The sequence below is a fragment of the Paramisgurnus dabryanus genome, chromosome 11, assembly GCF_030506205.2.
Source record: "Paramisgurnus dabryanus chromosome 11, PD_genome_1.1, whole genome shotgun sequence".
In the NCBI taxonomy this organism is placed as follows: domain Eukaryota; kingdom Metazoa; phylum Chordata; class Actinopteri; order Cypriniformes; family Cobitidae; genus Paramisgurnus; species Paramisgurnus dabryanus.
Window position 1 is genome coordinate 25,867,597 of NC_133347.1, and position 25,715 is coordinate 25,893,311.

Genomic DNA, 25,715 nt, shown 5'->3' on the forward strand with positions numbered 1-25,715 from the left:
AGTTCCCGAACTGGTTAATAATGTTCCATGTCAGCTGTGGGACAGACAAATAAGTAGGCTGATCATTAGGACATTAAACTTAAATTATTAGTCTACATAATTTTCCTTAAGTCTCTATCTTGTCATCAAACATTAAAAAAGGCTACATTATGTAAGCGGCATAACTGTATTTCTGACATGCCTACAATTTTTGAATGCACTCAAACACACGCACACACATAGACGGAGGACGAATTACAAACGGCGCTTCGGGAAGAAGATGCAGCATAAACAGTCGTTCCACATAAAGTGAAAATTATATTGTTTTTCAGAGCTTTATTCGCCAAATGTATTTCAATGGACTACAGTACGAGACACAGTAGCGCAACTCTCTCTCAAGTTTATACATCAAGAGTTCTGATCTTTGAAGGGCATAGGGATAATCACTAGGCTTGCTGCGATAGTCGGTGAAACGGTGATAACCGGTGCTTCAGCCTATCACCGGTTAGATCACTTGCCCAACGCGACACCGTCTTTCACCGTCGTTTTGATATTTTCGTGTAATTAAATCATTTAGTTTTCGTCAAACTGAATGTGTCTGCAGCAGCAGGTGTCAGATCTCATTCATTCCTGTCAGAGTGTGCGAGACGAGCTGACTGACCAGATGATGGCAGAAGCTGCGTGCTTACTCGTTTTTGTTATAATATACATATATAATGTTTAATATAAGCGAGATCGTTTTGTTGTTGTGTTTTTCATCGAGAAAAATAATAAACCCATCATTCAAGCAGCGCTTTATGGAGAAGTAGCCGGTTGCTCTGCTTGGGACTGGCGGGTTCTTTGAGAAATACCTGCGCACATTGAATCAAGCACTTAATTAAACCAGCTGTTGCACTCGCATTGCACGCAAATTCAAATTCGTACGCAAGCACTGCATTTACAGTTCATTTAAACGTAATTCAAAAGTGAAAGTAAAATGTCTGCATGCGCATTTATTACCCCCTCCCACACGGTGATAACGATATCACCGGCTTTGTGATGCGCTGATTAACCGGTGGGAAAATTACGTCACCGAGGCAACCCTAATAATCACGTTTGATTGGAGTTGGACCGGACACATTTAACCGCAAAATTGCTCACTTTACGCATTTTTGTGGTTTATTGTTTTGAATCACTTAAGTGTTAACATTTGCAAGCCTTTGAAACACGTGTAAATGATCAACTTTCACCTTATTAAAATTTGCGTATTAATAATAATGGATTTATTGTGTATTTGGCAATTTTGACACATTGACTCAAAAAAAAAACAACTGCCAGTATAAAGCTAAAACAACTGCATGTATAGAGCTAAACTTCAAAACGCACTGTCTCCCTGAAACAAAAGTAGAAAATTGTTTACTATAGTAGCTTCCACTAATTGCTGGTTATAGACCATTATGAAACAAAAGCAGCAAAATCTAACAAGATATTATAACAAGTTTATACTTGCACATCACAACTGAAGAGCTCCGATGCAAAAGCCGCTAAACGCCAACTTCATCAAAAAATAAGATGATATTAACCAAATGCTCTCTCCACACATTATACGTTCAACAAATAATTTTACTACAAATCTCCTTAATCCCGGCCTCAGGCCATTCAGAAATACTGGTTTGTTGGCAGAATCTGTTAAACGCCACGTCAATTTTGCAGAAAAGTCGTTTATTTGCTTGTTTGCAGAAGAAGAATTGGAAGAAAATAACAAAATGTGTGGAAATAAGGCATTTCAATTACTGACTAATAACCTTTTCATTGCCATTAAACTCTTTCCCTGCCATTTACAAGTTAACTTGTCAATTAAGAGATCATGCTTCCGTGCCAAAGACGAGCTTTTACGTCAAATCCATATTTCCGCTATATTATGCAGTCAATGGTGCTCTTACCCAACTTATAAATACAGATCCAAAAGCAGTGAATATTCTGTATTTTGATAATCGTTCTGGATTATTATCTCAGGTTTTTTTTCAAAATCTTGTATTTTTGAAGAAATCTACCCATATTTGACTAAGTTCGGGAGGAGCATGATCATGTGATCAAACAAATCAAAAGAGGTGCCTATAAATAGCCGTCCTTCCCCTCTGTCCCATGACACTTTTTTGTAGCATCCTTCCTCCACCCTATCACCTCACTCTCAGCTAGTTTTTATCCATCCCAGTTAAAGAGGGGGGAGTACTCTGGGTTTGGGGCTAAAATTCAGAGAACAGCACGCTCATTCCCTATCGATTACATGTTAATGCAAACTTGTGAATTGAGAGGTGATTAAAGAGAACAAATGAAGCTAGGATGAAACAGTTTTTTTGTTTGTTTAAAAACAAAACAATCCTCCAAACAATCTGTCTTTAGTTCCGGTCATATGGTATGACAGGTGGGGGGAAAACAATCCAACCGTCTCCATTGACTTTGTATTGCGAGAGGCTGTCTCCTTGTCATTTCTGGCTTATAACAAAAAACAGAATAATGCCTAAAAGCTGCTGTGTGCCAATATGTACAGCTAACAAGCCAAAGAACCCAGAAATACGTTTTTTAAAGCTGTCGACCTAAAAAAAACGAGCGTTTAAAGACACAAAAGTGGAAAACAGCCAACTCCTATTAGTAGAACTGCGTCCACTAGGGGGAAATGTAGTCGGCGATTCACTTTTTTCTCCTTAAAGATTGGGTTTTACTGCTCGACAGCTTATAAAAACTTATTTCTGGGTTCTTTGGCTTGTTAGCTGTACATATTGTCACACAGCAGCTTTTATGCATTATTCTGTTTTTTGTTATAAGCCAGAAATGACAAGGAGGCAGCCTCTCGCAATACAAAGTCAATGGAGACGGTTGGATTGTTTCCCCCCCCCGGTGGGCGTGGGCGTGTTTTTCAAATTTGCATAACTGCGCTCTGTCTCTATTGCAGCAATTAGCAATTGGCAACACGCCCCAACTTCAAATGATCCAATCAGATCTCGATGGACAGATTCAAGTCCAGCCCTAACTTCATTTCAGAAGCCAGTTTATACGCCACTCTGTATATCTGAAAATAAGACAATCACTACTTCCGTTTCATGGCGACTTTAAAAGCAGAAAGGCTGTTTTTTGAGATATTGTATGTTTATATATTTAAAAAAGAATTTTCAGGAAGGCATTAAACTTTTGTGAAAATCATAAAAAATGCCGGCACTGCCTGGCAACGTAAAAAACGCTGATAAAACAATTGCTCATTTACAAAAAACATGCAAGACTGTTTTGCATCTGAACTCTTTAATTGTAGGTGTTATGGCAAATAAAATAATATGCAATTAAAAAGTGGCTGAACTACTAAAGTCTACTACTTGTGAGTTAAACAAATTGCCTAAAATAAAAAAAAAACTGTCTATATGTTGGGATAGTACTTTTGTTACTGAAGGAAATAAACCACATCTACCAAAGCAAATTAACAGTGTTCTCAAACACACTAATGTACAGGTGCCTGAAAGTAAAAGTGCATGGACATTGTCACAAACTATTAGCCCAACCTTGGGTGTTACACATGCCTGTCAGTTAATAAATAGCTAAGTTAAGTAGTAAAGGGCTGGGATGGGTGGAGAGGAATGTAGAAACGTAATTATTTACAATATGGCGTCATTGTTTTCTATGTGAATTTGTTTGTTAATTGTCTATTTGAATTGCACATTTGTATTAGTTTAGTTTGTTTAGGTGTGACAATAAATTAAAGTGGACAAAACACTATTCTAAAGCGATGGTATATTTATGAACCACACATTTTTATTTCAGCCTAATAATAATTGTGAATCATGTCGATTGCCATAAAGTATGTCAGGTAGGGTAATAAACCGGTTCTGCTCAATGTAATAAACCAATACAATAAAGCAGCATTAATCATCAAGGTCACAATTCTCAACACATTAGGAACATCTGAAACACCCAGAAACTAACTTATTTTAAGATTTAGGGTTTTTTCGACATGAGTAAAAAGATGTGTTTTAAACTGTACAAAAAATGCTAAAACTTTTTATGTTTTGATATTTTTAACATTTTGACTATAACCCATCAGACTAATATTAACTTGTGCTATAACTTAAAACAATTTAAATTGCTCAACATAATGTAATAGGTTAAATGCAGAACTGTGTAGTTGTTTGTTCTAAGCAGCATATGATTCATAATCAGCACCTCCTGATTCATAAGAAAAAATGTGAGTAATAATAGAAGTGGGATTATAATAAAAGGCAGAAGATATGACATTGATGGACAAAAGTCTATGATGCTAAGAGGGTTAAAGTCAAACTTTATAGTCAAATGTAAAATACTGTGTATCTATCACTGCTTTGTCTGCATGAAGACTGAGTACTTATATGGGCAAACTATTTCATCACCAAGTTTACAGTTTATAAAAAACTATTTTCAAAAATCCCTCTTGTTTATCTGACTACTACAGTAAGGGTTGACAAGTAATACTGATCAGACAAAAAATGATATGGATAAAACTAGAGGTGAACTGATGATGACGATATTTACCTGACGATTAACTTAAAGGTGCAATGTGGGACTTTCAGGAGGATCTCATGACAAAAATGCAATATAAAAAAAAAGTAATTTGGTGTAATTGGAAATCAGGCAAGAGCTCGGTTCAAAATGAGAGACGTCAATTGCGCGACCACCAACCTTCATCTCCCTTCGTAAAAACTTTCTGATGCGCGCATCAGGGTTACGTGAATTTCCAAGTTGCACACGCGACAGACCAGCTAAGCAATATGATGGCATGTGAGAGGGCTGTGTGTCATCGCGCACCAAATGAGACAGAATAAAAAACACATAGATATGTACACTAGATGTCGCCTAGGCTACGACAGTTCATTTGACCGAATGCGTCAACTACAGCCGCCATCTTGAAACAGGGGAACCCCGCTTCAGCGTCATTGTAGGCAATGGTGTAACGGAAATAAAATCACCATAAATCGTAATGAACGCGATTTTCTTGGTTTTCTTTTGGTTCGTTTCAACAGTCAGACATGTATTTAGCATTTAGTCCAGAAAAAAATAAAAGTTTTAATATTATGAAAATTTACTTTTTCTAACTGTAATGCATAGTGCTAGTAGCCATAACATCCATACGCAGCACAAAAGTCCGGCATCGTCCATGAATTCGAAGTACAGGCGAAAAAAGCAGCTTTACCTAGCTACTTCCTATGACAAGACCCCTGTTCTAAGATGGCGGGGGTTTTGACGCATGCTCAGAGCCCCCAGGCGACATCTAGTGTATATATCTATGTAAAAAACACAGACTTAACATTATGATGAACCAGTGTTAAGAGAGTGCTTTACTTCCTGCTTTCTTCAAAACAATCGCATCCTAATGAGGAAAGAGTGCCTGGGCTCAAATCAATAAAAGTACAGTGTGCATGCTTCTGGATGGGGGACAATCACACTGGGGCACGGTTTGGTTTACTTTGGATAGTGTGAGTGCGCCCTAATATATATAACTATATTATCAGTGGTGTATAAAGACAGTACATAATGAACTGTACTGTTTTATTACCTTTGAATGAGCTGTTATTGTCTACATACGCAGCGAGTCCCCTTACATGACGGTCACTCCCATGTTTCTACAGTAGCCCTAAATGGACAAACTGTGCGTTTCGTCATTACTATGTCTCAGACAACAACATGCCCTGTGGCAGCTACCGTAGCGTCTCCATGCGGGTGAGCTGTGAACTGAGCTGTTGGTTGCAATTCACAATCTCACCACTAGGTGCACTTAAAAACCCACACTGGACCTTTAAAACCTAGCCTACCTGTATTTTCAGGTGACTCTTTAGACCTTGATTAGTTGTTCAGGAGTGCTTGATTAGAGCTGGAGCTAAACTCTGGAGGACATCGGCACACCAGGACCGACGTTGCCTACCCGTAGGCTAGAGCGTAATAGCATTTTCTCTGTGTTAAATAATTAAATTAGTAACAAAAGAAAGATCCGCACACCAAGAAGCTCCCTTTCATATCATTTATTGGAGTGACGTTTCGGGTCTCTACGACCCTTCCTCAGACTAGGTAATTAATTAAATTACAATTTTGTACTTTTAAGCAATATACCCCAAGAAGCCATGAACTTAGAACAGCTAAAGGGAACGACACAGTATATTAGAATAAGCTAAATAAATACAAATCTTAAAGGGATAGTTCACCCAAAAATGAAAATTCTGTCATAAATTTCTTTGTTCTGATAAACATGAAGGAAGATATTTTGAGATTTTTTTTTTAACTAAACTGTTCGTGGACCCCATTCACTTCCATAATAGGAAAAACGAATACTATAGAAGTGAATGGGGTCCACCAACGGGTTGGTTACAAACATTTCTCAAAATATCTTCCTTTGTGTTCATCAGAACAAAGAAATTTATTCAGGTTTATAACAACATGAGAGTGAGTGAATGATGACAGAATTTTCCTTTTTGGGTGAACTATCCCTTTAAGGGTGCATCTCTTAAAGGGGACATTTCACAAGACTTTTTAAAGATGTCAAATAAATCTTTGATGTCCCTTAAGTAGAGTATGTATGTGACGTTTTAGCTCAATATACCATAAAGATATTTTAACACGCTATAATAAATTTGCCACTTTGTAGGTGTAAGCAAAAATTTGACGTTTTCGGTGGATTCTTTTAAATGGACTGATCTCTGTCCTAAATGGCAGTGCTGTAGTAGGATAGTGCAGATTAAGGGGCAGTATTATCCCCTTCTGACATCACAAGGGGAGCCAAAATTCAATTACCTATTTTTTCACGTGCTTACAGAGAGTGGTTTACCAAAACTAAATTACTGGGAACACAGTTTTCACATTTTTTAGGTTGATAAAAGCACTGGGGACCCAATTATAGCACTTAAACATAAAAAGAGTCCGATTGTCATTATATGTCATTTAATAAATGAGCGTGTTTGATGTATTCGGTATCAGCTACAACTGTTTAATATTTCATACACGTCGTGTATCAGTCCCAGGAAGGAACGTGTACTTGTTCTTGACTAATATTGTTTAACAAGGGTGGAGTATTTATATCTGCCCAAACAAAAGAAAGGAGGACTAACTACAATATGTGTGTGTATTATATAGACAAACTCCAATTACTTAATGCATCTGAAACTTTGACTTTTAAACGCCATGTTCTGTAAACAAACTGACAGAATGTGGCAAAATCGATTTTTCTTAATGGTGTAGAATTGTATTTCTCAAATTACATAAATGACACTCACTCTGTCTTATTGCGTGATTTGTTGGCGTGTAGGTCCACTAGGTTGATGACAGCCTGTCCCAAAAACTTGTCCAGCCCCACTAGGGCTCGGTGCATGACGATGATGTACAGCGTACAGCGGTCCGCGTTATCCGGCTGGACCATCGGCAGGTCAAACGTCGCCTCTTCTTTCCACACGGGCGCGACGCTTTTCTCGGCCACGGACGTGGAAAACTTATCCTTACCCACCTGCATGATCGCATAGGCGTCGTTTGTGCCATTTTTTCCCTTGATCCGCAGGTTTCGCGCTTGAAGTACAGTCACCTGCACGCTAGTGGGATACCACTGCTGGTCACCTAACATTCTCAGCACTGTTCGAGCGCGTCCGGGTCAAACCAGGACGAATAACAGCGTTTCGTTGGCTCGATCACTTCTGATGTTTGGCTTTCTGTCCGGTACCGCTGGCTGCTGCGCGTTTGCTCCTCGTGAATGTGTAACTGTTTGGGAGGTCTCATAAGCCCCGCCCTTAACGCATTACGCGTGCTGCGTACTCAGTTCTCAGGTGATGCAGGTATCAAACAACTCAACAGCGATGGAGTTTGTGGATCTTATTTCTTTACCTTACTTCCTTTATATTAACAACCCAAATTAATCATTATTAAAGGCGGAACAGTTTCAGATAAAAATAAAAGCGTGTTTTGACGGCGAAAAGTAAAACGGGATCAGTATCTATTTAGATTAATACATTAGTTTATTAGCACACTTTGCCCACGAATGGTTATAAACGTAGGAGTCACTTTTAAACTTAAGTTCACTAAATTATACTTAAACAATTTACACGTAATTAGCCTATATCTATCAGAACAAGACGTCCTCGTAAATGTCTTTCGTACGCGCTGTTCATCCTTTGTTCTCACTGACCGTCCCGCCCAGTGTGCAGATTCGCAATCTTATTGGACAGTCGATGTGTCAATAAAACAAGGTTCACTTTTGATTGGCTGTATTTATTTGGGAGGCTGTCAATTTACATAGTACATAGAAACAGAAGTTACGTAATGGCCAAATGCAAAACAAATAGGCTGGGCTCCAGCGCTCAAAATTACACGACCTCTTCTCATTTACACACTGTACACAATACATTCCAGCAAACTTATGAAAAAAATAAAATAATTAGGATTTAATGACACTTTTTCCATACGTTTATTTTGCATCAGCTCATTGATAAGGCACAATCTTAACATCTATAGCAAATATATTACTGAAATAGATACAGAAATGTTACTATTATTTTCATATTGAAGTGACGGTATATAAATATATGTTATTATTGTAACCTCCCTTTAAAATGTCGAGATGACAAATAAAACAATATTTAAGATAAAACCGAATTTATACTGACCAGAAACTCACAATGTCACAATCTGTCAAATGAAACCTTTATAAACAAAATTAAAATGTATTTCCATTTGGGAAAGAATTATTAAGCAGGCCCCAATTGTAGTTATTTCTAATGGTCCAAACATTAAACCATAAGTTTCTTTGGCATATGCAAAAAAATCCCTGACACATAAAACATCATTTTATTTCAATGAAAGTGTAAGCTTTAATATATATATATATAATTTATTTCATTTTTTAAAGCTTATACTTTCATTGATCATTTATGGGCTGAATGAAAACCTGTTTTATTTGGTGATTTAAAAGAAAAAACAATAATGTATGTATGATAGTCTTTTAATGTATGTGCTTTTAGATTAAAAATGTAAAAAAAAAATGATAAGGCCACAAATCCACTGTACAATGCTGAATATCATAAATTGCATAATGACACTTGCATTAGTATTAGACAAAAACACTAATACTGATATGTATAATATAAATACATCATTAATTATAAGAATATGTATAATACTCTCTTCATAGTCTCGGCCATTAGGTTAAGCCACGAGAAGCCGGGCCTGAACCAAGTGCTTAAAAAGTCCATGTTATACATGGTACTACAACAAAATAAATGTGGACAAAAATGTCCTTCTTCATCAAATCCATCAGGAACAATTGAGCGAATATGAAAGCTTTGTTGATATAATTTGTCCAATGACAGCATTCATTATCAGTGCATTTGATCAATGGCAGAAATAACCCAGTAGAGGGCACCACAAACCAACTAAAGGCTTGCTGTTCTCTAAAAAAGCATAACGTACACATGCATGGATGGAATTTTTGAACTGGATGCTTATTTGTGGGAAGTCTTTGTTATCCACATTTGTGTCAGACTGACCACAGGATACCAAGAGCTGCTTAGTGCTTGAGGATTAATGAAGATGAATTAATACTGTAATGGTCAAACAATACTTAACACATAATGTACATTCTTACAGACACATTAATGAAATAGTGAGAATAAAAACAAACACAACATACACACACATACATACAAGAAGCATAGCTGTCCACAGATGGACCTGAAATCCACCCTGATTGATATGCATAGTCAGAAACATAAAGATTAAAACTTTAGATTCAGATCCATTGGCATATTCAAAACTAAAAGGTATTCATTGATTTTAAATCATTTGTTAGATTAGATGGTATTACAAACGAAAGCACAAAAAAATATATTGCATATTTTGTTACACCAGATTATCCACACATAGAGGAGTCAGGTTTTGCATACGCACACAATGTATGGTATGTGAAAAATAGCCCCATGTAACTTCTTATCATTTCCTTTATCTGAAACAACAAAATCCACAGCCACTAAAAGCTTTGCCAGCAAACAAGTGACTGTTATCCAACAACCGCTCTTGAATGTTTTACGTTTCAAAACTTAAATTCTGGAGGTAAAATCATAAAAGGAGCCAATTGTTTCTCTTTGGCTCCAAAAATACTGAGGAAACTTTAAAGACCCCACGAAAATGCTTGAGGAACACAGCTTTGTTTTTTCTTTCTTTTAAAAAAAAGCACACACTGTATTTTGTTTGAAAATGTGGGGTAGGGGCATATCCATCAATGTAGCATTCTGATTGGACAATAATCTACCAGTGCAGGATGAGTCATCAATATTTTTGGTCCATTTTCCAAGAACACAAAGAGCGTACATTTTAAATGTGTATATCTCTAGACGTGTGTTCTGTCAATGCTATGGACAACTGGCATGTAGGTGGTCTCATTTTGATTGTATGGGGTCTTTAACTGTTCCTTTTTTAATATTATACTGTTGTCTCGCTTTTCCATACCCTGCTCTTCATTCCAACCGAACCTTGTGATTGGTCCGTCCCACTAGCGTCCAGTTCTATCACAGAGCCCTTTAATGTTCCATTTGATGCCGAAACAGTTGACAAAGAGGCCGTCGGAGTGACCGTCCCGGTGATGTTTGCCACGTTCAGAGGAAACGAGCTTCGCTTCGAATCTCTTTCGGCCGCGGCGGCCAGTTTAAGATTGTCTTTGCTTGCGCTGCGCCGCTGAGCATTTTGCAGCAGGGCAAACCTACTTGACGCTGAGGGTAACAGCGGGAAGGGCTTTCTACTTCCACTACTACCTCCATCACTACCTTCCGAGGGGCTTGTCGCAAGTCCCTCCCCTCTGTGTCGGCCATTGGTCAAAAGTCCATTTTGGCTTTCTGTATGGCTATTTCGTAGACTTCCATTTTCACTGGAAGCGTGTTTGTGTAGGTGGTGTATATTGATTTGCTCTGTCCCCGAGGGTCCTAACGCACCCATACTACCTCCTGCACCCGCTCGCAGAGCTTTAAGGCGATAGTGTCCTCTGCCGTCCCCTCTGTGGTGGTACTGAGTATTCCCACCCTTGGTTCTACTACAAGCCTTCTTCCTTTGAGGCTGCTGGGCGGGAATGGTGCTGGTCAAACTGGGCAGAAGATTGTTGGCGGGCTTATTGCCATTGTTCTCTGCGCTCGTGCTGGTATTCGCTCGGGATGCGTTGTTCGTGTTCTCTTGCGTCACTTGCAGGAGGTTGGTCAGTTTGCAAGGCCCGGCGCCGATGCTAGTAGTTCCACTTTGAGTAGATGAAGACCTAGCAGAAGAAGAGTAATTGTTGGGGTCCGTCGGCAGATGACATCCTACGAAAAGTTGCGAGCCCCTGTCTGAGGCACTTTGGACCCCTACGGTCGCAGTACAGGGATGGGTGTAGGCCGGCACTGGTTCCGATCGAGGATACCCAGGGCAACACCCTAGACATGTTGCCTGGACATCCGAACGCTTGAAACAGTGATGAATCACCAAGAAAATCCCTAATCCAGTCGCCATTCCTCCATACAAACAGCTGAAGAGGTTACGCTCTCTATCAACATGCCAAACTGCCATAGCGCCACAGCACCAGAGTCCTACAAACACGAACTGCGTTGCCACCAGTGCCAAACACTGTACCTTCAACGAGTACTGGTCTTCCACCATCGTCCCAGAATGAACCGGGCCCACCGCAGAGTCTGTTGACAGCAAACTGGTGCTGCCGCTTAGTGCTGGTTGGCTTTCCGGCAAAGGTCCGAGTGCGGAGCAAGGAGGATCTTTGGCGTTTTGGAAGTTCTGGTGCCTCAGGCAGAAAACAGTGCACAGGAAGTAGATCCATGTCACCAGAATGATCAATCCAGCTGGAATGTAGAAAGCACCTATGCTGGGTTGCAACACCAACCAGCAGCTGCAAAAGAGGTCAGGAGTAGTAAAAAGGTCAGAGGGCAAAGGCTGTAATTATTCAAATAAGAGAAGCACAAAGCAAGCTCTGTATACAACAGACACTTTTAAAGGCCTGTAAATGAGCAGGCCGGCACATATAATATATATGTAACAACTAAGTATCAGACAGTCACAGAAATAAACAGAAGCTCATTATAACAGAAAACCTCACATATTTCTGTCTATTAAATGTCAACATCTAATGTGACAAATGTGACAAAATCACAGTGCATGAAGAATTATATTTGATTTCTTTAAAAATTTTTATTTCTAAATTAAAAAATGCATCAAAATAGTTATATAATATAAATACAAACATAATTAAGAGAATTTCATATTAGCCTTCTAATATTACGACGTTCAAGTCTAGCGTAGATCAGTGGCGGCCGGTGACTTCTTTTTCGAGGGCGCACGATCTGAAGCTCGTCAAAACATGTACAGTATTTAGCCCATCATGTGTGTGGCTCGTCATGTGAAAATACGATTTCAGCGCGTCATGTAATCGTATGTGCATAACGTGTCATAAAAAAATATGTGTCTGCTGCATACGCCTCGAAAGGGGTTTATGATAAAAAAGCTCGCGTTTGCCAGATACTCGCTTCATCTCATGTGCAATCAGAGTTTATCATACTCTTATCATTTTTCGTTTATCATCTCTTTTATCATAAACCTCTTCAAGCGTGTGCAGCAGGCACGTATTTTGACATGACGCATAATGCACATAGGTTGACATGACGCATGACAAGCCACACATGACACTATGAACACATTTCTTGAATTCGTGCCTCTCTGAAAAGTTGTCACTGGGGCGCTACCCCTTCAAAAAGTACACCTTTATACCATACATAAAGAGTGCATATTAGTACCTCAAAGGTACATATTGGACCAAATGTATACATATCTTTACCTAACATATTACATATTAGGATCTTTTCAAAGGTTACCATCCCAGTGACAGCTTTTGCACCGTTTTTCTGAGAGTGAAGATGTTTACTTTAAATAATATGATTCCTTACTATATTCATGAACGCAACTGACAAAATTGTGTTTGGGTGGAATGAGTATAACCCTAAATAATGTTAATGTTAACATTACTCTCAATTGGTTCATTGTGGCAACCAGACTGCTAGCAGTGGCATTATTGTTTAAAAATGTTACTTTGAAATGAAATTATTATTACATGTACAGTGCATTCAAGATGCATATATGATCCAAGATGGCGGGGCGTGGACGCAGCTCAGAGCTTAACAATTGTGCAACTAAATGTTTAAAGTGTTTCTTTTGCAATATGTTGAATTGAAGACTGTGTTTTGTTTCTCCTTTCCTCATGAGGAGAGACATAAAAATACTTGAATACAACAGTACACACACACACACACACACACACAAAAAAAAATGCAGCATGAAGTTAAAACAACTTGTTTTTTTAAAGTCAATTCAGCAAATGTGATAAGTTGAAATAACTTAAAAATTAATTGTTTGTATAAGTTAAAGCATGTTAAGTAAAAAAAAAATGCAGCATTTTTGTCGAATCAGGAACACATAATTACAAAGATAAATTTGAAAGGAAGATGTTGTAAAACACGGTACTCACTAGGAAATGCTGTCTCCATAGTTATTGATGTTAACTGCTGCAGTAATACCGCATATAATAAGTGGGACACCACCAGCTATTAAATAAAACCTGTAGAGAGAAATAGAAATGAAGAGAAAAGCATATAGTCATACATTCAGAACAACCAGCCAAAGAAAATGTATTTTTTATTAATAATACACATTTATTTATTGTGTATATATATATATATAATCAATTCCTGCATTATGAATGTGACATTTTAGTCAGAAATGTAAATATCATATATCAATGAATGTTTTTGTTATGAATATATTGAACCATCTGTTTATGTTTTCATGAACCTCTAATGATAGAGTCCAGAGATGAGAAAAAATCTGTCTTTGCATCAGTGGCGGCTCGTGACTGCTCATGCGAGGGGCGCAAATATAAAATATGTGTTGCTCGTGTTATCAAAATATGTGTTTGTTGCATTATTTGAAACATGTGCATCATGTGTTTGTCAAAATAAGTGCCTGCTGCAAACGCATCAAACCATTGATGATAAATGATACGCTCACATTCACAAAATTCATGCAAGCCACTGCTATGCATGTGTTTTCTGTTTCAGTTTTCGTGTGTTATGGATGTGACAAAAAAGGACACCAGAAAAATTTTTTTTCTAGGAATTCAGTCTATTAAAATGCATAAACCAGAAGCAATGATACCCAATAAATGCAGAAGGGACAGAAATCTGTGCTGAACAGTGGCGGCCGGTGACTTCTTTTTTTGCGGGCGCTCAATGCGAAGTTCGTCACAGCATGTATGTAGCCCGACATGTGTGTGGTTTGTAATTTCAAAATGTGTGGGTCAAGCGATCCTATGTGCATCACGTGTCTTGTCAAAATAAGTGCCTGCTGCAGACGCCACTAAAGGGTTTATGATAAAAGAAATGCTTTACTGTTAAGGGAGTCTCTTGCGTGTATTTTGTGAACGTGAGCATCTTTTTTATCATAAACGGTTTTGACGCGTGTGCAGCAGGCACTTATTTTGACAAAAGACATGATGCACATGGTTTACATGACGCAACAAACACATATTTTGAATTACTCGGTTGAGCAGTCACGAGCCGCCACTGGTGTTGAATAAAAACTGTTTTTTTTTTTACTTAGAGACCTTGCATGGCTTTAAGGCACCAAATATTGACATCTGAAATATCAGAACGGTAAAAACTAAATTTTTTTTGGGGTAAGTTTGACATTTGCATGGGATTGCTCATATGTCTAAAACAAAGCCTATGTCTCTTTCGATTTGCAGTTGTTGGCTGCTAAATGTTTTACAGAACTTTCTTTTGTCCACAGTAAATGACATCTGTGTGTTAGGTCAGTTCTCTGTCTCTGTCTGTCAATGAAGAGTCATTCTGGACTCCAGACAGTAGAGAAAGGAAACATAGCATGATTTATCCCAGGAGTCAGGCGTGGGATCTGGGCACATTTCCCCAGGGTATATAGAGAGCATGGAGGTCTAGGTTAAAATGGTTGAAATGAAGAGATATATTTGCAGGCATGTCTCTGAGGATATGTGTATCCTCTGTTAGATTTACAACTTCTATGTGCACTTTTATCTTCTACTGTAGGCCCAGTTTTCTCTTTCTCTCTCTCTCTTCTCTTCCTATTTCCGACTCTCCACAACAGCAGATGGATTTGGCTTTTATGTGGACAATGGCGGTCTTTGATTAGTCAGTTTATTACACCATGCATGGTGGTCTATTAAGCTGCCTCTCAAAAGACCTTTTTGCTCCTTACCTCCTGCAACATGGCCTGAGTCATAGTTTCAGCTCTGGTATTGCCAGTTTAAGACACTTTTATGCTAAATTGACACTCCAAGTTGTTGACTAAAATAAGTATTTTGTTTGTTTGTTTAAAGAGACTTACGACAGACTGGGCGTAGACAGAAACTGAAAAAAACATCAGATAACTAAACAGTTTATGAGATGCATTTTTAAAGCCTTTCCAACACTTTGTATTGATATGACTGACCTGAGCATGGGCCGCTGGGTCGGCTGTACAGCAGTCTCACTTTCTAGTTGCTGTGGAGACCTCAATAAGGCTTCTTTATAGATAACTCTGGCACTCACCCCGATCCATAATAAAGTGGATAAGGAGGAGTAGTGAAGAACAATCCCCACCTGACAGGAACGTACACATGCATGAGAACCAAATAAAGTAATGGCTGACTATTAAAACATTAAAACAAAATGTTAGATCAGAGGCTTTCAAAAAGTTTTTTTTTACATAAAATCATCCTACATAATGTAAAGAACATTTTGTAAATATATAAAAAATATAATAAAATAAATAAATTACAAATTTACTTTAAATAAGTTTTAAGTGCATTACAAACACCAGGATAATATTTCAAGAATTGTAAAAACAAAATCAGGAGGTACAGATCCTTTAACGTAAGGCAGTGTTTATGTTGTTTATGTGTTTTTGTATGAGATATAAGTACTTACTGCCTGGCATACAATTGGGTATCCCGTCAGCGTGATCCCTCCTGCGAATACTGCAGATGTCATTGCGATGTGAAAGCAAGTGTTTAAGAGGGTGTGCCAACTCTTCCTAGTGATTCGGATTGAACTGACCATAGAGAAGAAAGCTGTTACTTTTATCCAAGTATGCGTGTGCTCACGGTGCTAAAATTAATACAATGACAGAAATACCTGTGGTGCAGTATATAGGTGATGATGATGGTGAAGAGACAGAGAAGCAGCACCGCAGTGCAGGTGTAGATCACAGGGTGGAGAACTTCCACTGGAACTGGATTTGATCCTGGGAAATCTGGCATTTCCTGAAATACAGAGAGATATAATAAAAACAATGGAGAAGGAGATGGGAACACTCAGGCCTATGACTTTATCCCACAAAAACCCTCAAGGAAAAGCATTTCCTGGGACCCTTCATGACACAAGCAGATATTAGTTCGGCTCCAATGTCAGTATTCTAAAATGCCAAAAGTTTCAACCAATGGCCAAAATCAGCTGCTTGCCTTCACATTTATACCATTTTCCTGATAACAAAAATAGTTTGAGACCAAGCTGAACATTAAAGTCCTCCAGAGACTTGTCAGGATGAAGAAATGTAGTGTTAAATGTGTTTGTAAAGGAAGACCTGTCCTCCCTGTAATGACTCTATCACTCAACTAGGAGTGCACGCTAGAAATACTCATATTAGTTAGATAAGATTTACTACAACAGATTTATCAATCAGTAAACCGTCATAGTCTGCACTTGGTTATCCTTTTATGGAACAGATTTGTTGAAAAATACATATAATGGATTTATTAACAAATTACAGATGACTTATTATGAAGGTTGGCGCTAGGACATTTCTTCAGTGATATAACCTAATGACCCTTTTCACTGTCTGCCTCTTACATAGGCAGGTGACTTTAATGGCAGTATACCTTAACCAAGATGAGACATCATAAGTGACTAAATTGAAACAGACAACATGTAGGCAACAACTCTTTGGGCTGAATGATGGGAGTAGTAGTCTTTACCTTCACAGGCAATGTAAAGCAATGGTTGTGGCAATTCAGAATCTCAGTTTTTCTTCCTAATCCTACCCCCAAAACTAAACCTAACATTTCACGGGATTTGGCCATAGCTGTATCCCTTTTAACCAGAACCTCAGGTTTTCATCCTAATTCTACCCCCAAATCTAACCCTAAACCCAACATTTACTGGGATTTGGGCCGTAGATATATCCTATCTAGCCAGAACTGCTATTTTTCATCCTAATCCTACCCCCAAAACTAAACCTATAACATTTCATGGGATTTGGCCATAGCTGTATCCCTTCTAACCAAAACCTCAGTTTTTCATCTTAATTCTACCCCCAAAACTAAACCTAAACATACAATTTCATGAGATTTGCCCATAGCTGTATCCCTTCTAACCAGAATCTCAGGTTTTCATCCTAATACTACTCCCAAATCTAACCTTTAACCCAACACTTCACAGGATTGTGCCATGGCTATATCCCCTCTAGCCAGAACCTGTTTTTCATCCTAAGGGGTTGTGTACACCAAAACTTTTACACCCGCGGCCGGCGCATGTTTTCAATTGTTTCCAATAGAAGCTCAGCGTTTTTCAAATAAGCCAGCATCTAGCGGGTTTTTTCCGCGCTGAAAACCGGCGCTCGGCGGTTTTTCCGCGCTCGGCGCTGAGCGTCGAGAGTTGAAAGAGATTCAACCTTGGGAAAAAAGCTCCGCTCGTCAATGTCAGTTCTCACACGGCCGCCCAATCACAGTGGAGGAGGGGCGGGACATTACCACAGCAACCAACCGGCTCGCAGCTGAAGTATCACAGCTACCAAAGTGTCAGCTGAAGAAAGCTGGCACTCAGCTGAAAAACAGCTGGCATTCGGCGTCCTCAAGGCGTTTTCAGCCGCGTTTAAAAGTTTTGGTGTGTCCAGCCCCTAATCCTACCCCCAAGCCTAACCCTAAACCCAACATCTCACGAGATTTAGCTGTAGCTGTATTCCATCTAGCCAGAACCTAAATCAATCCAACAGGACTCACAAATAATGTTCATGGATGATGTAATGAAATAAAGTTTTCATGTTACAACGTAAGTTAACAGATTTGGTGTTTAAGATGTATTACTTCAGCATGCAACATACAGCAGACTTTCCAAGAATCAGGAGAGCAACTCAACAGTACTTTAGAAAACAGATGTTGCTAATAGGGCCATGCTATCCAATCCACATAAGTGCGCCCATATAGATTTATATCAAATGAAGTCAACTTTACCTGTAGTACAGCGTAGTTGCTAAGCACAGAGCAACGCAGTGTAGAAGTGGATGCATCACTATGAGCCAGCTGACAGCCATCTGGACTCCAACTCCCATGATGCTCCAGGGCCTGTAAGCTCCAGTGAACAGCAACAGGGTCATTACCAGGTGATGTGTGTCGTAGTGACACAATAATGGGATCTGACTGATGCCACATGCTGCAGCCGTCTGAAAGGGAAATAAATGGGAGGCAGAAAGCACAATGGATGATGTTATTGGGGTTTATGTTAACAGTGGCGCTTCATCAGATGCATGGATTTACTATACTCAATAAAGGGTGAGGATTCATGACATTTATCTTTTCATACATTAATCTTTTCCTGAACTCTGAAGCACATTCATTAAACATTCACAAATCCTGCGTGTTATTCGCAAAGCACACAGAATCCATCCAGAGATGTTTACTGACATTTCTGCAAGAAGGGAAGATAAACTCTGCAAACTGAGTTCAGCAAAATCTCATAATTCCCGTCAATTATAATCTATAACAAAACAAGTATCACAAAAAACAACTAGAATGTTTCCATATCTCACAAATGTTGAGGTCAAGGCAACGCACCAAGGCCAACATAGATAACTGGAGTGTTGACACCACGTCTGCGAGCAAGGTCAGAAGGCCCGGTGAAATTTCCGGTAAATGGAAAGAATCTTCCACTGCGGAATGCCACAAACTGCAGCTTACAGTCAGGAGGAGCAGTGGGAGGGAAAAGAGACGCGGGGAGAGATACTGAAGCAAGAGCCACGGCATTCTGGAAAGAGAAAACAATTCAGTAGTATATACTTAAAGCAATAAAGTATAAGAGAATACAGTCAAGGCTTAAGTAGTGTTTCATTTTAACGCATACGCAAGGGTCTGCCAAAATTTTTTAACTGCACATATAAGAAAATGTTATATGCAGCCCAGGAGATGCATTGCATTTTGTCGCAATGCTCATACGTTCATATACACGTAAAAACGGACTATACTCTGGTCTTAAGGGGTGTTGTTAGTGCTTACAACCCCTTTAGCTAGTTTTCTACCGTATCTCAATGCAGTTTGGTATAGTCACAAAATATTTGATTTATTTATTCGTGTTCATGGACATGATTTTCCTCTATTTTTTCGTGTCACAAAGCACAACTTTCTTTTCCGTGTCGCTTAGCATGACTTAATTACTTTTTAAATAAATTATAATTTTATGTATTTTATAAACAACTATGTTTTGTCTCTATAGTTTTTAAAATAATTTTTTAAACCATTGTCGCTTCTTAATTTTTTCTGTTTTGTTAGGGTTGGGGTTAGGATGTCTTAAATCTAACAGTAAACAGAACCTGTGAGGTTTAACTATCGTGCTCAAGCGTGCCGCACAAGCCCTGAAAAGTGAAGCCAAAACGTCTCGATCGCCCCCCAGTGACTGGTCCCAGTATAGGTCATAAACCCCGCCTCCCCATGTTATTCAATGGGACTTGAGACCAACTAAAAAAATTAATTACACTTCAATTATCTTTTTTCCGAACCTAGTTTCTGTCATTTACTGTAGTTTTTATCACACTGATGCAAATTCAAATGTTTGTTTTTAAAATAAGTTTGTGTTTAGTTAGTTATTTAATGATATAAAAACGGTGGTGTCACGTCATGATTGACAGCTGTGATATCATATGATATGCGCATTCTGCGAGAGTGAGGGCGGGGTTTTGATTTCGCGGGTTCACTTCCTGCTCACTACTGCGCATGACTGGTCCCCAAATCGCTACTGCGCAGACTCAAGACCCAAGATGTCAGCGCCATATCGGGACTCTGGCGGCTTCACTTTTCACCAATGGAAGGGAGCGAACAGGCGTCGTCCATCTTTTTTACAGTCTATGATCGTGCTAGGTGACACGAGGTAAAAAAACGATTGCATGTCCATGAACACAAAATAAATTTATGTAAATTTTCATGACTATATCATGAAATGCCGTGAGACTGGGTTGTATTATTATTTATTATTGTATTATTACTATTGATTTAATGACATGGTTCCCACAAACCAGGGTTTCCCAAACTGGGGTTTACGAAACTGGGGTTTATGACCCCTGGTGGTTTGTGGGGGAATTGCAGGGGGGTTTGTGAGTTTATGAAAAACTATTAATTAAAGGCGGGGTGCACGATTTTTGTAAAACGCTTTGGAAAAGGGAGTCGGGCCAAGTACCAAAACACACTTGTAGCCAATCACAGTAAGGGGCGTGTCTACTAACCAACATCTTTGCCTGGGTTGCATTTATCAAAAGATGGTCCAGATTCTATTGGGGTAGGGGTATGTTTGTTTAGGTGATTTCAAATGTCAACACTGGCTTTCAAAGATCATGCACCCCACCTTTAATTACAATTAAATCATAAATGGTAAATAAATAATAAAAAACACTTCATCAACCCTACATCAGAAAAATTAGATTTTATGCTAAATGGACAGATCGGTCTACATTTTATGTAATGTACCAATAAAAGAAAATTACCATATAAAGATCCAATAACAGGTAATAATAACAATAACTATGTGAAAAGTAAATTTAAGTAAATGATTTAGGTCAAAGGGCATCGGCTGAAGAAAAGGTTCAAAATTTCCAAGATCGCAAAATATGCAAATATCAGTAGATTTAAATTTATATTCAAACAAACCTTTGAATATAATATAATATTCTAGGCTATGCTACATTAAAGTTATCTAAGAAAAATTTGTATTTCAACAATGTCTGCTTGTTTCTAATACAGCCCGACCGATATATCGGCAGGCCAATATTATCGGCCGATATTAGGCATTTTCCAAACTATCGGTATCGGCATTCATAATGGCCGATAAATGAATATTAAAAAAAAAAAACGGACGAAACACCCTTCAACCATGTCACGAGTGTTACCGTTGTATAGTTTGTCAACCAGAGGACACTCTACAACCTCCCTGTTGGCAACACTCGTGTATAACGCTTCACACATCCTGCAACCTGCTGATCCAGCCAGAGTTGGGCAGAGAGAACAACGGTTAAGTGAGTTCATGGTGAGTTGGTCACGAGACAATAAAAGAAACATGTTTCTTTTTAAAATGCATTATCATATTATTTTAGTTGAAACTCATAAATAACTACAAATAACTAATGTTAGGGAAATCTGTTTATGTTTTGTTGCGTGTTTCTGAAAAATAAAAATATCGGCTGATATATCGGATTTAAAACCAACAAACATTTGTATTGGTATCGGCCGTCAAAATCCTTTATCGGTCGGGCTCTAGTTTCTAATTCACTTTTTAGAGATACAATTGAATCAAGACGAAACTTTAATGAAAAAACTGAAATTTTAAATAGCAATGTCTGAGCACCTGGGATGCCAAATCTTTTTACCTTAAGAGGAAAAGCATTCAATGAGGTGTTGTGTGTTCCTGTGGTGCATCGGAAGCGTAGCTGTTGTTCGAGGGATGGCTCTATCCCATCGTGCACCTGGCTCCCTCCAGTCCCCTCTCTCCTCTGATAGGCCGTGCAGCTCATCCCAGTAAAATGAGCAGGACGAATCATGTGAGCCTCCATCACAATGTTACGAGAAATCTAAGAGGGAGAAGTTACCACCCATCATGTTAAATGCTGGACCGTACAAAGAATCCAGTCTTTGTTAAAGAGCATAACATTCATTGTTTTATACAGTGCAGCATCGCAGGATGACCCTGACCTCATTTCGACGGTGCTTACACTACAGTTATGCTAATATGTGACACCGGGACCCCAGAACTCCCACCAGACAAGTTACTGAATGCTGTTTTGTATCTTGACAGTAAAGAGCAATTCATCTACAACAGCCTCAAATTTCCAGACTTTTAACCAAATTATAAATTTTCCATCTTTCACACAACGAGTGGAAGTTGACGTGGTTGAAGACTTACGATAGAAAGATCCTGAGCGTGAGAGTGCAGCTGTGGCCAAGTGAGAGTCTCCAGTGAATACACAACTGAACTGCAGGCTCTTTCCTCTCTCTGGGCCCGAACCAAGATCTGGTCGTCTACCTGCATCAGGTTACTGCCCATTTCCACCAACACTTCTGAAAGCTGGGTCAAACCAGTGCACAAACATATAACACACACACAATGTGTATACACAATAGTAATGTTCAGTTTTTACTAACCTCACGCAGTTCTGTGACATAGTCCATGAATTTCTGCATCAACTGAGCCACATAGAGAACATCTACAGTGTCTGTGAAACTTGCGGCTTGCAGTGTGTTTAAACGCACCTGGCGTGCCAGTGTCAATGCGCTGGAAGTGTTGATGGGCGTCTGAGAGCAAACACAAGATAACAAAGTTACACTTACAGTAGTGGCCAAAAGTGATGTCCAACTGTGGAAAATTGACATCTAAAGAGCTCTTTATAGTTGTATGTAGGTCCTTGACGCCATGGGCTATGCGTCACTTTTCATTTATGTTTCTGTGTCGTTGTCCACATCGACATGTATTTACACATTCAGACCGCTAGTCGACAATATCAACGTGTGTAACCAACATCAGGCAAAGATAAAGCAGCATGGCAAGTAAATCCACAAACAAAATAGAAGATGCAGCTCGTGTGAATGTTATTTGAGAAGACCCTCTGTGATGGAGGTAATGAAGAGCGACAACCTCAACCTGACTTCCCTTTTTTATTGACGTAAGCGGAAATCCGTATGACAAAATGTGACGCAGGTTTTTTTTACCTGACGAGAGGGGTTCTAGCGGACCAATCACAGCCATTGCATTCCGCGTAGAACGGAAGCGCCATCACATTTTTGTAGAGGTGCACGTGCACAAACGATTATCAAAACATATACATAGAGTTTAAAATTAATAATTAATAATAATAATTAGTTACATTTATATAGCGCTTTTTCTGCTGACCTCAAAGCGCTTTACATATGAACGGGGGAATCTCCTCAACCACCACCAATGTGCAGCATCCACCTGGATGATGCGACGGCAGCCATATTGCACCGGAACACCCACCACATACAAGCTTATTAGTGGAGAGGAGACTGAGTGATATAGCCAATAAGGAGATATAGGGATGATTACTAGGCCAATGGGCAAGTTTTTTTTTGGGCCAGGATGCCGGGGCACACCCCTACTCTTTTTCGAATGACATCCTGGGATTTTTAACGACCACAGAGAGTCAGGGCCTCGGTTTAACGTCTCATCCGAAACACGGTGCTTTTTGACAGTATAGTGTCCCCGTCACTATACTTGGGTGTTAGGACCCAGACAGACCACAGGGTGAGCACTAGGGTGGTCTCACTAACACCTCTACCAGCAGCAACCTGGTTTTCCCAGGTGGTCTCCCATCCAAGTACCGACCAGGCTCAGCCCTGCTTCAGTGGGCAAGCTGTCTTGGGCTACAGGGTGTTTTGGCCTCAGTTTTTTGTATACAATTGGGTAAGTCCGGTAAATAATTGCGGTATTGCAGATTAACATAAAAAATTTGAGAAACATGTTTTTTTATGCAAATGCTTTCTCTTAATTGACGAGATAACTCGTCAATGGCGGGGAAAGAGTTAAGGGGCGGTTCACATTTAGCATCTAAAAACATGCGGAAAATGCAACCGACTCGCTTTCCTACTTTTTTCCAGCGTTCGCTTGGGTGGCTGCGCTCCGGTAGCGTCTGCCGTTGCTAAGCAACATTTAGCCGCACTCCCCATTAATTCAGTAATGTGTCTCCATGCATTTTTTCTTTAATTCTGTTAGAATAATAGCTGCTTGACAGTTCGTTCTTTCTGTGTATACGCACAACCGGCGCAACGTCATAGAATGTCTCTGAACAGGTTGACGCCCACTTTTGGGGGAAAACAAACTAGGCCTCCCATTGACTTCCATACAAAATAGCGGAATAAAGCAACGTTCGTAAACATCCGGCAGGCGTAAATAACTTAAGAAATCACTCAGATTAAACATGTTGAGTATTTATCTGTCCACACTGCCTGCCATAGAGCACGAAAGATACATTAACACATTTAATTTGGTCAATATAAAAACATGTCTCTTTCATTCTCACAGCGTCAAATTTGGGTAACAACACTCCCCATTGGCCAGAGGTGTCTTACCCGGACATTTACTCGTACCTCATCGAGTCAACAGGGAAGCCAGTGAATGATTTTACTTCATATTTGAAAGTTACTATGTATTTATATATTATGTCTTTATATTTAGAGTACTGAGTGCACTTTTCCGTCCAGCCATACAACTACTAGCATTAATGATATTTCCAGCAATCACTGGATAGCGTTGTTACACAAATTTGACGCTGGGAGAATGAAAGGGACATGTTTTTATATTGACCAAATAAAATGTGTTAATGTATCTTTCGCGCTCAATGGCAGGCAGGGTGGACAGATAATTACTCAACATGTTTAATCTGAGTGATTTCATAAGTTATTTACGCCTGCCGGCTGTGTACGAACATTGCTTTGTTCCGCTATTTTGTATCGAAATCAATGGGATGTCTGGTTTGTTTTCCTCCAAAAAGGGGCGGTGACGAAATTTACAGTCAAGTTCCCGGATGTGCCGGTAGTCCGTATCCCTGTACAGCTATGATTAGCTGTTCCTCCATCTTGAGTTTACATGACACAATGTTGATAAGGGGTGAAGCTGATTGTTCGGTTTTGTCACATGACCTGCGGTGTCGACGCGGCATTCTGAAAAGTTGAAATATTTTGAACTTGCTGCAGCGCCGATGCGCCTGGATACAAGACCAATCGCTCTTTTTGAGCACACTGGCCGCACGTCTACATTTAAAAATTGATATATTTGCGTGTACAAAAGACGCATTCATTAGATTCCAGCTGTGAGGTAAACTAAACGGTATTAATGTTTTACACCATTATAAAACTTAGGAAAGATGATGGATTTGTGTATGTTGAGGGTGGGTAAATCATGGGGTAATTTTGATATTTAGCTGGAGTATCCCTTTAAGACCTTTAGATGTAACTCAGAGTATATTCTCAGAGTGTATATTATTTGTTTGCAATGTGAAATATTTTAAATTGGAAACAGGACAGAAACGGGGGTTAAGGGCAACCTTTGTAGTTGTTTGACTGCGTAAACAGAAAATAAATAAATGGCTGTTTTTCAAAGATATCCGATTTCACAGAGGAAAGTCTGGGATGTGTCAGTGTCAAATACTTACCAGTATGAATGTATGTAGGACCCTTGTGAGGTCATTAGTATAGAGGCATTGAGAGTAGTTGCCCTCTTCCCAGCGTCCTGAACGGTCACAGTAGCGTGATGCTTTGTTCTGCTCCACAGTGCCCGCTTCTGTTAAGGAGGGGTAGGGCAGCTGTAAACAGTATTGGTAGGAGGTAATGCCAGCCAGAGTTCTAGGCCATCTAAAGACCAAAGAGAAGACAGTTGACATTTAGGCATAGTATCAGTATCACTGTA

At 39.3% G+C, this 25,715-nt stretch overlaps 2 protein-coding genes across 2 annotated transcripts in view; both read right to left on the reverse strand.

Moving 5' to 3' along the window:
- Positions 1-8,098, reverse strand: part of rab11fip1a (RAB11 family interacting protein 1 (class I) a) — a 28,176-nt gene extending 20,078 nt beyond the window's left edge. The window contains exon 1 of the mRNA XM_073816264.1: positions 7,242-8,098. Within this exon, the coding sequence (XP_073672365.1) occupies positions 7,242-7,582 (341 nt within the window). The 5' untranslated portion in view covers positions 7,583-8,098. The remainder of the gene's footprint in view (positions 1-7,241) is intronic.
- An 839-nt stretch (positions 8,099-8,937) lies between these two features.
- Positions 8,938-25,715, reverse strand: part of adgra2 (adhesion G protein-coupled receptor A2) — an 83,172-nt gene continuing 66,394 nt past the window's right edge. The window contains exons 9-19 of the mRNA XM_065247590.2: positions 25,462-25,660; positions 22,439-22,588; positions 22,200-22,361; positions 21,667-21,867; positions 18,872-19,061; positions 18,272-18,480; positions 16,179-16,306; positions 15,972-16,095; positions 15,496-15,644; positions 13,499-13,588; positions 8,938-11,869 (exon numbers count right to left, since the gene is read on the reverse strand). Coding sequence (XP_065103662.1) covers positions 10,429-11,869; positions 13,499-13,588; positions 15,496-15,644; positions 15,972-16,095; positions 16,179-16,306; positions 18,272-18,480; positions 18,872-19,061; positions 21,667-21,867; positions 22,200-22,361; positions 22,439-22,588; positions 25,462-25,660 — 3,043 coding nt within the window. The 3' untranslated portion in view covers positions 8,938-10,428. The remainder of the gene's footprint in view (positions 11,870-13,498; positions 13,589-15,495; positions 15,645-15,971; positions 16,096-16,178; positions 16,307-18,271; positions 18,481-18,871; positions 19,062-21,666; positions 21,868-22,199; positions 22,362-22,438; positions 22,589-25,461; positions 25,661-25,715) is intronic.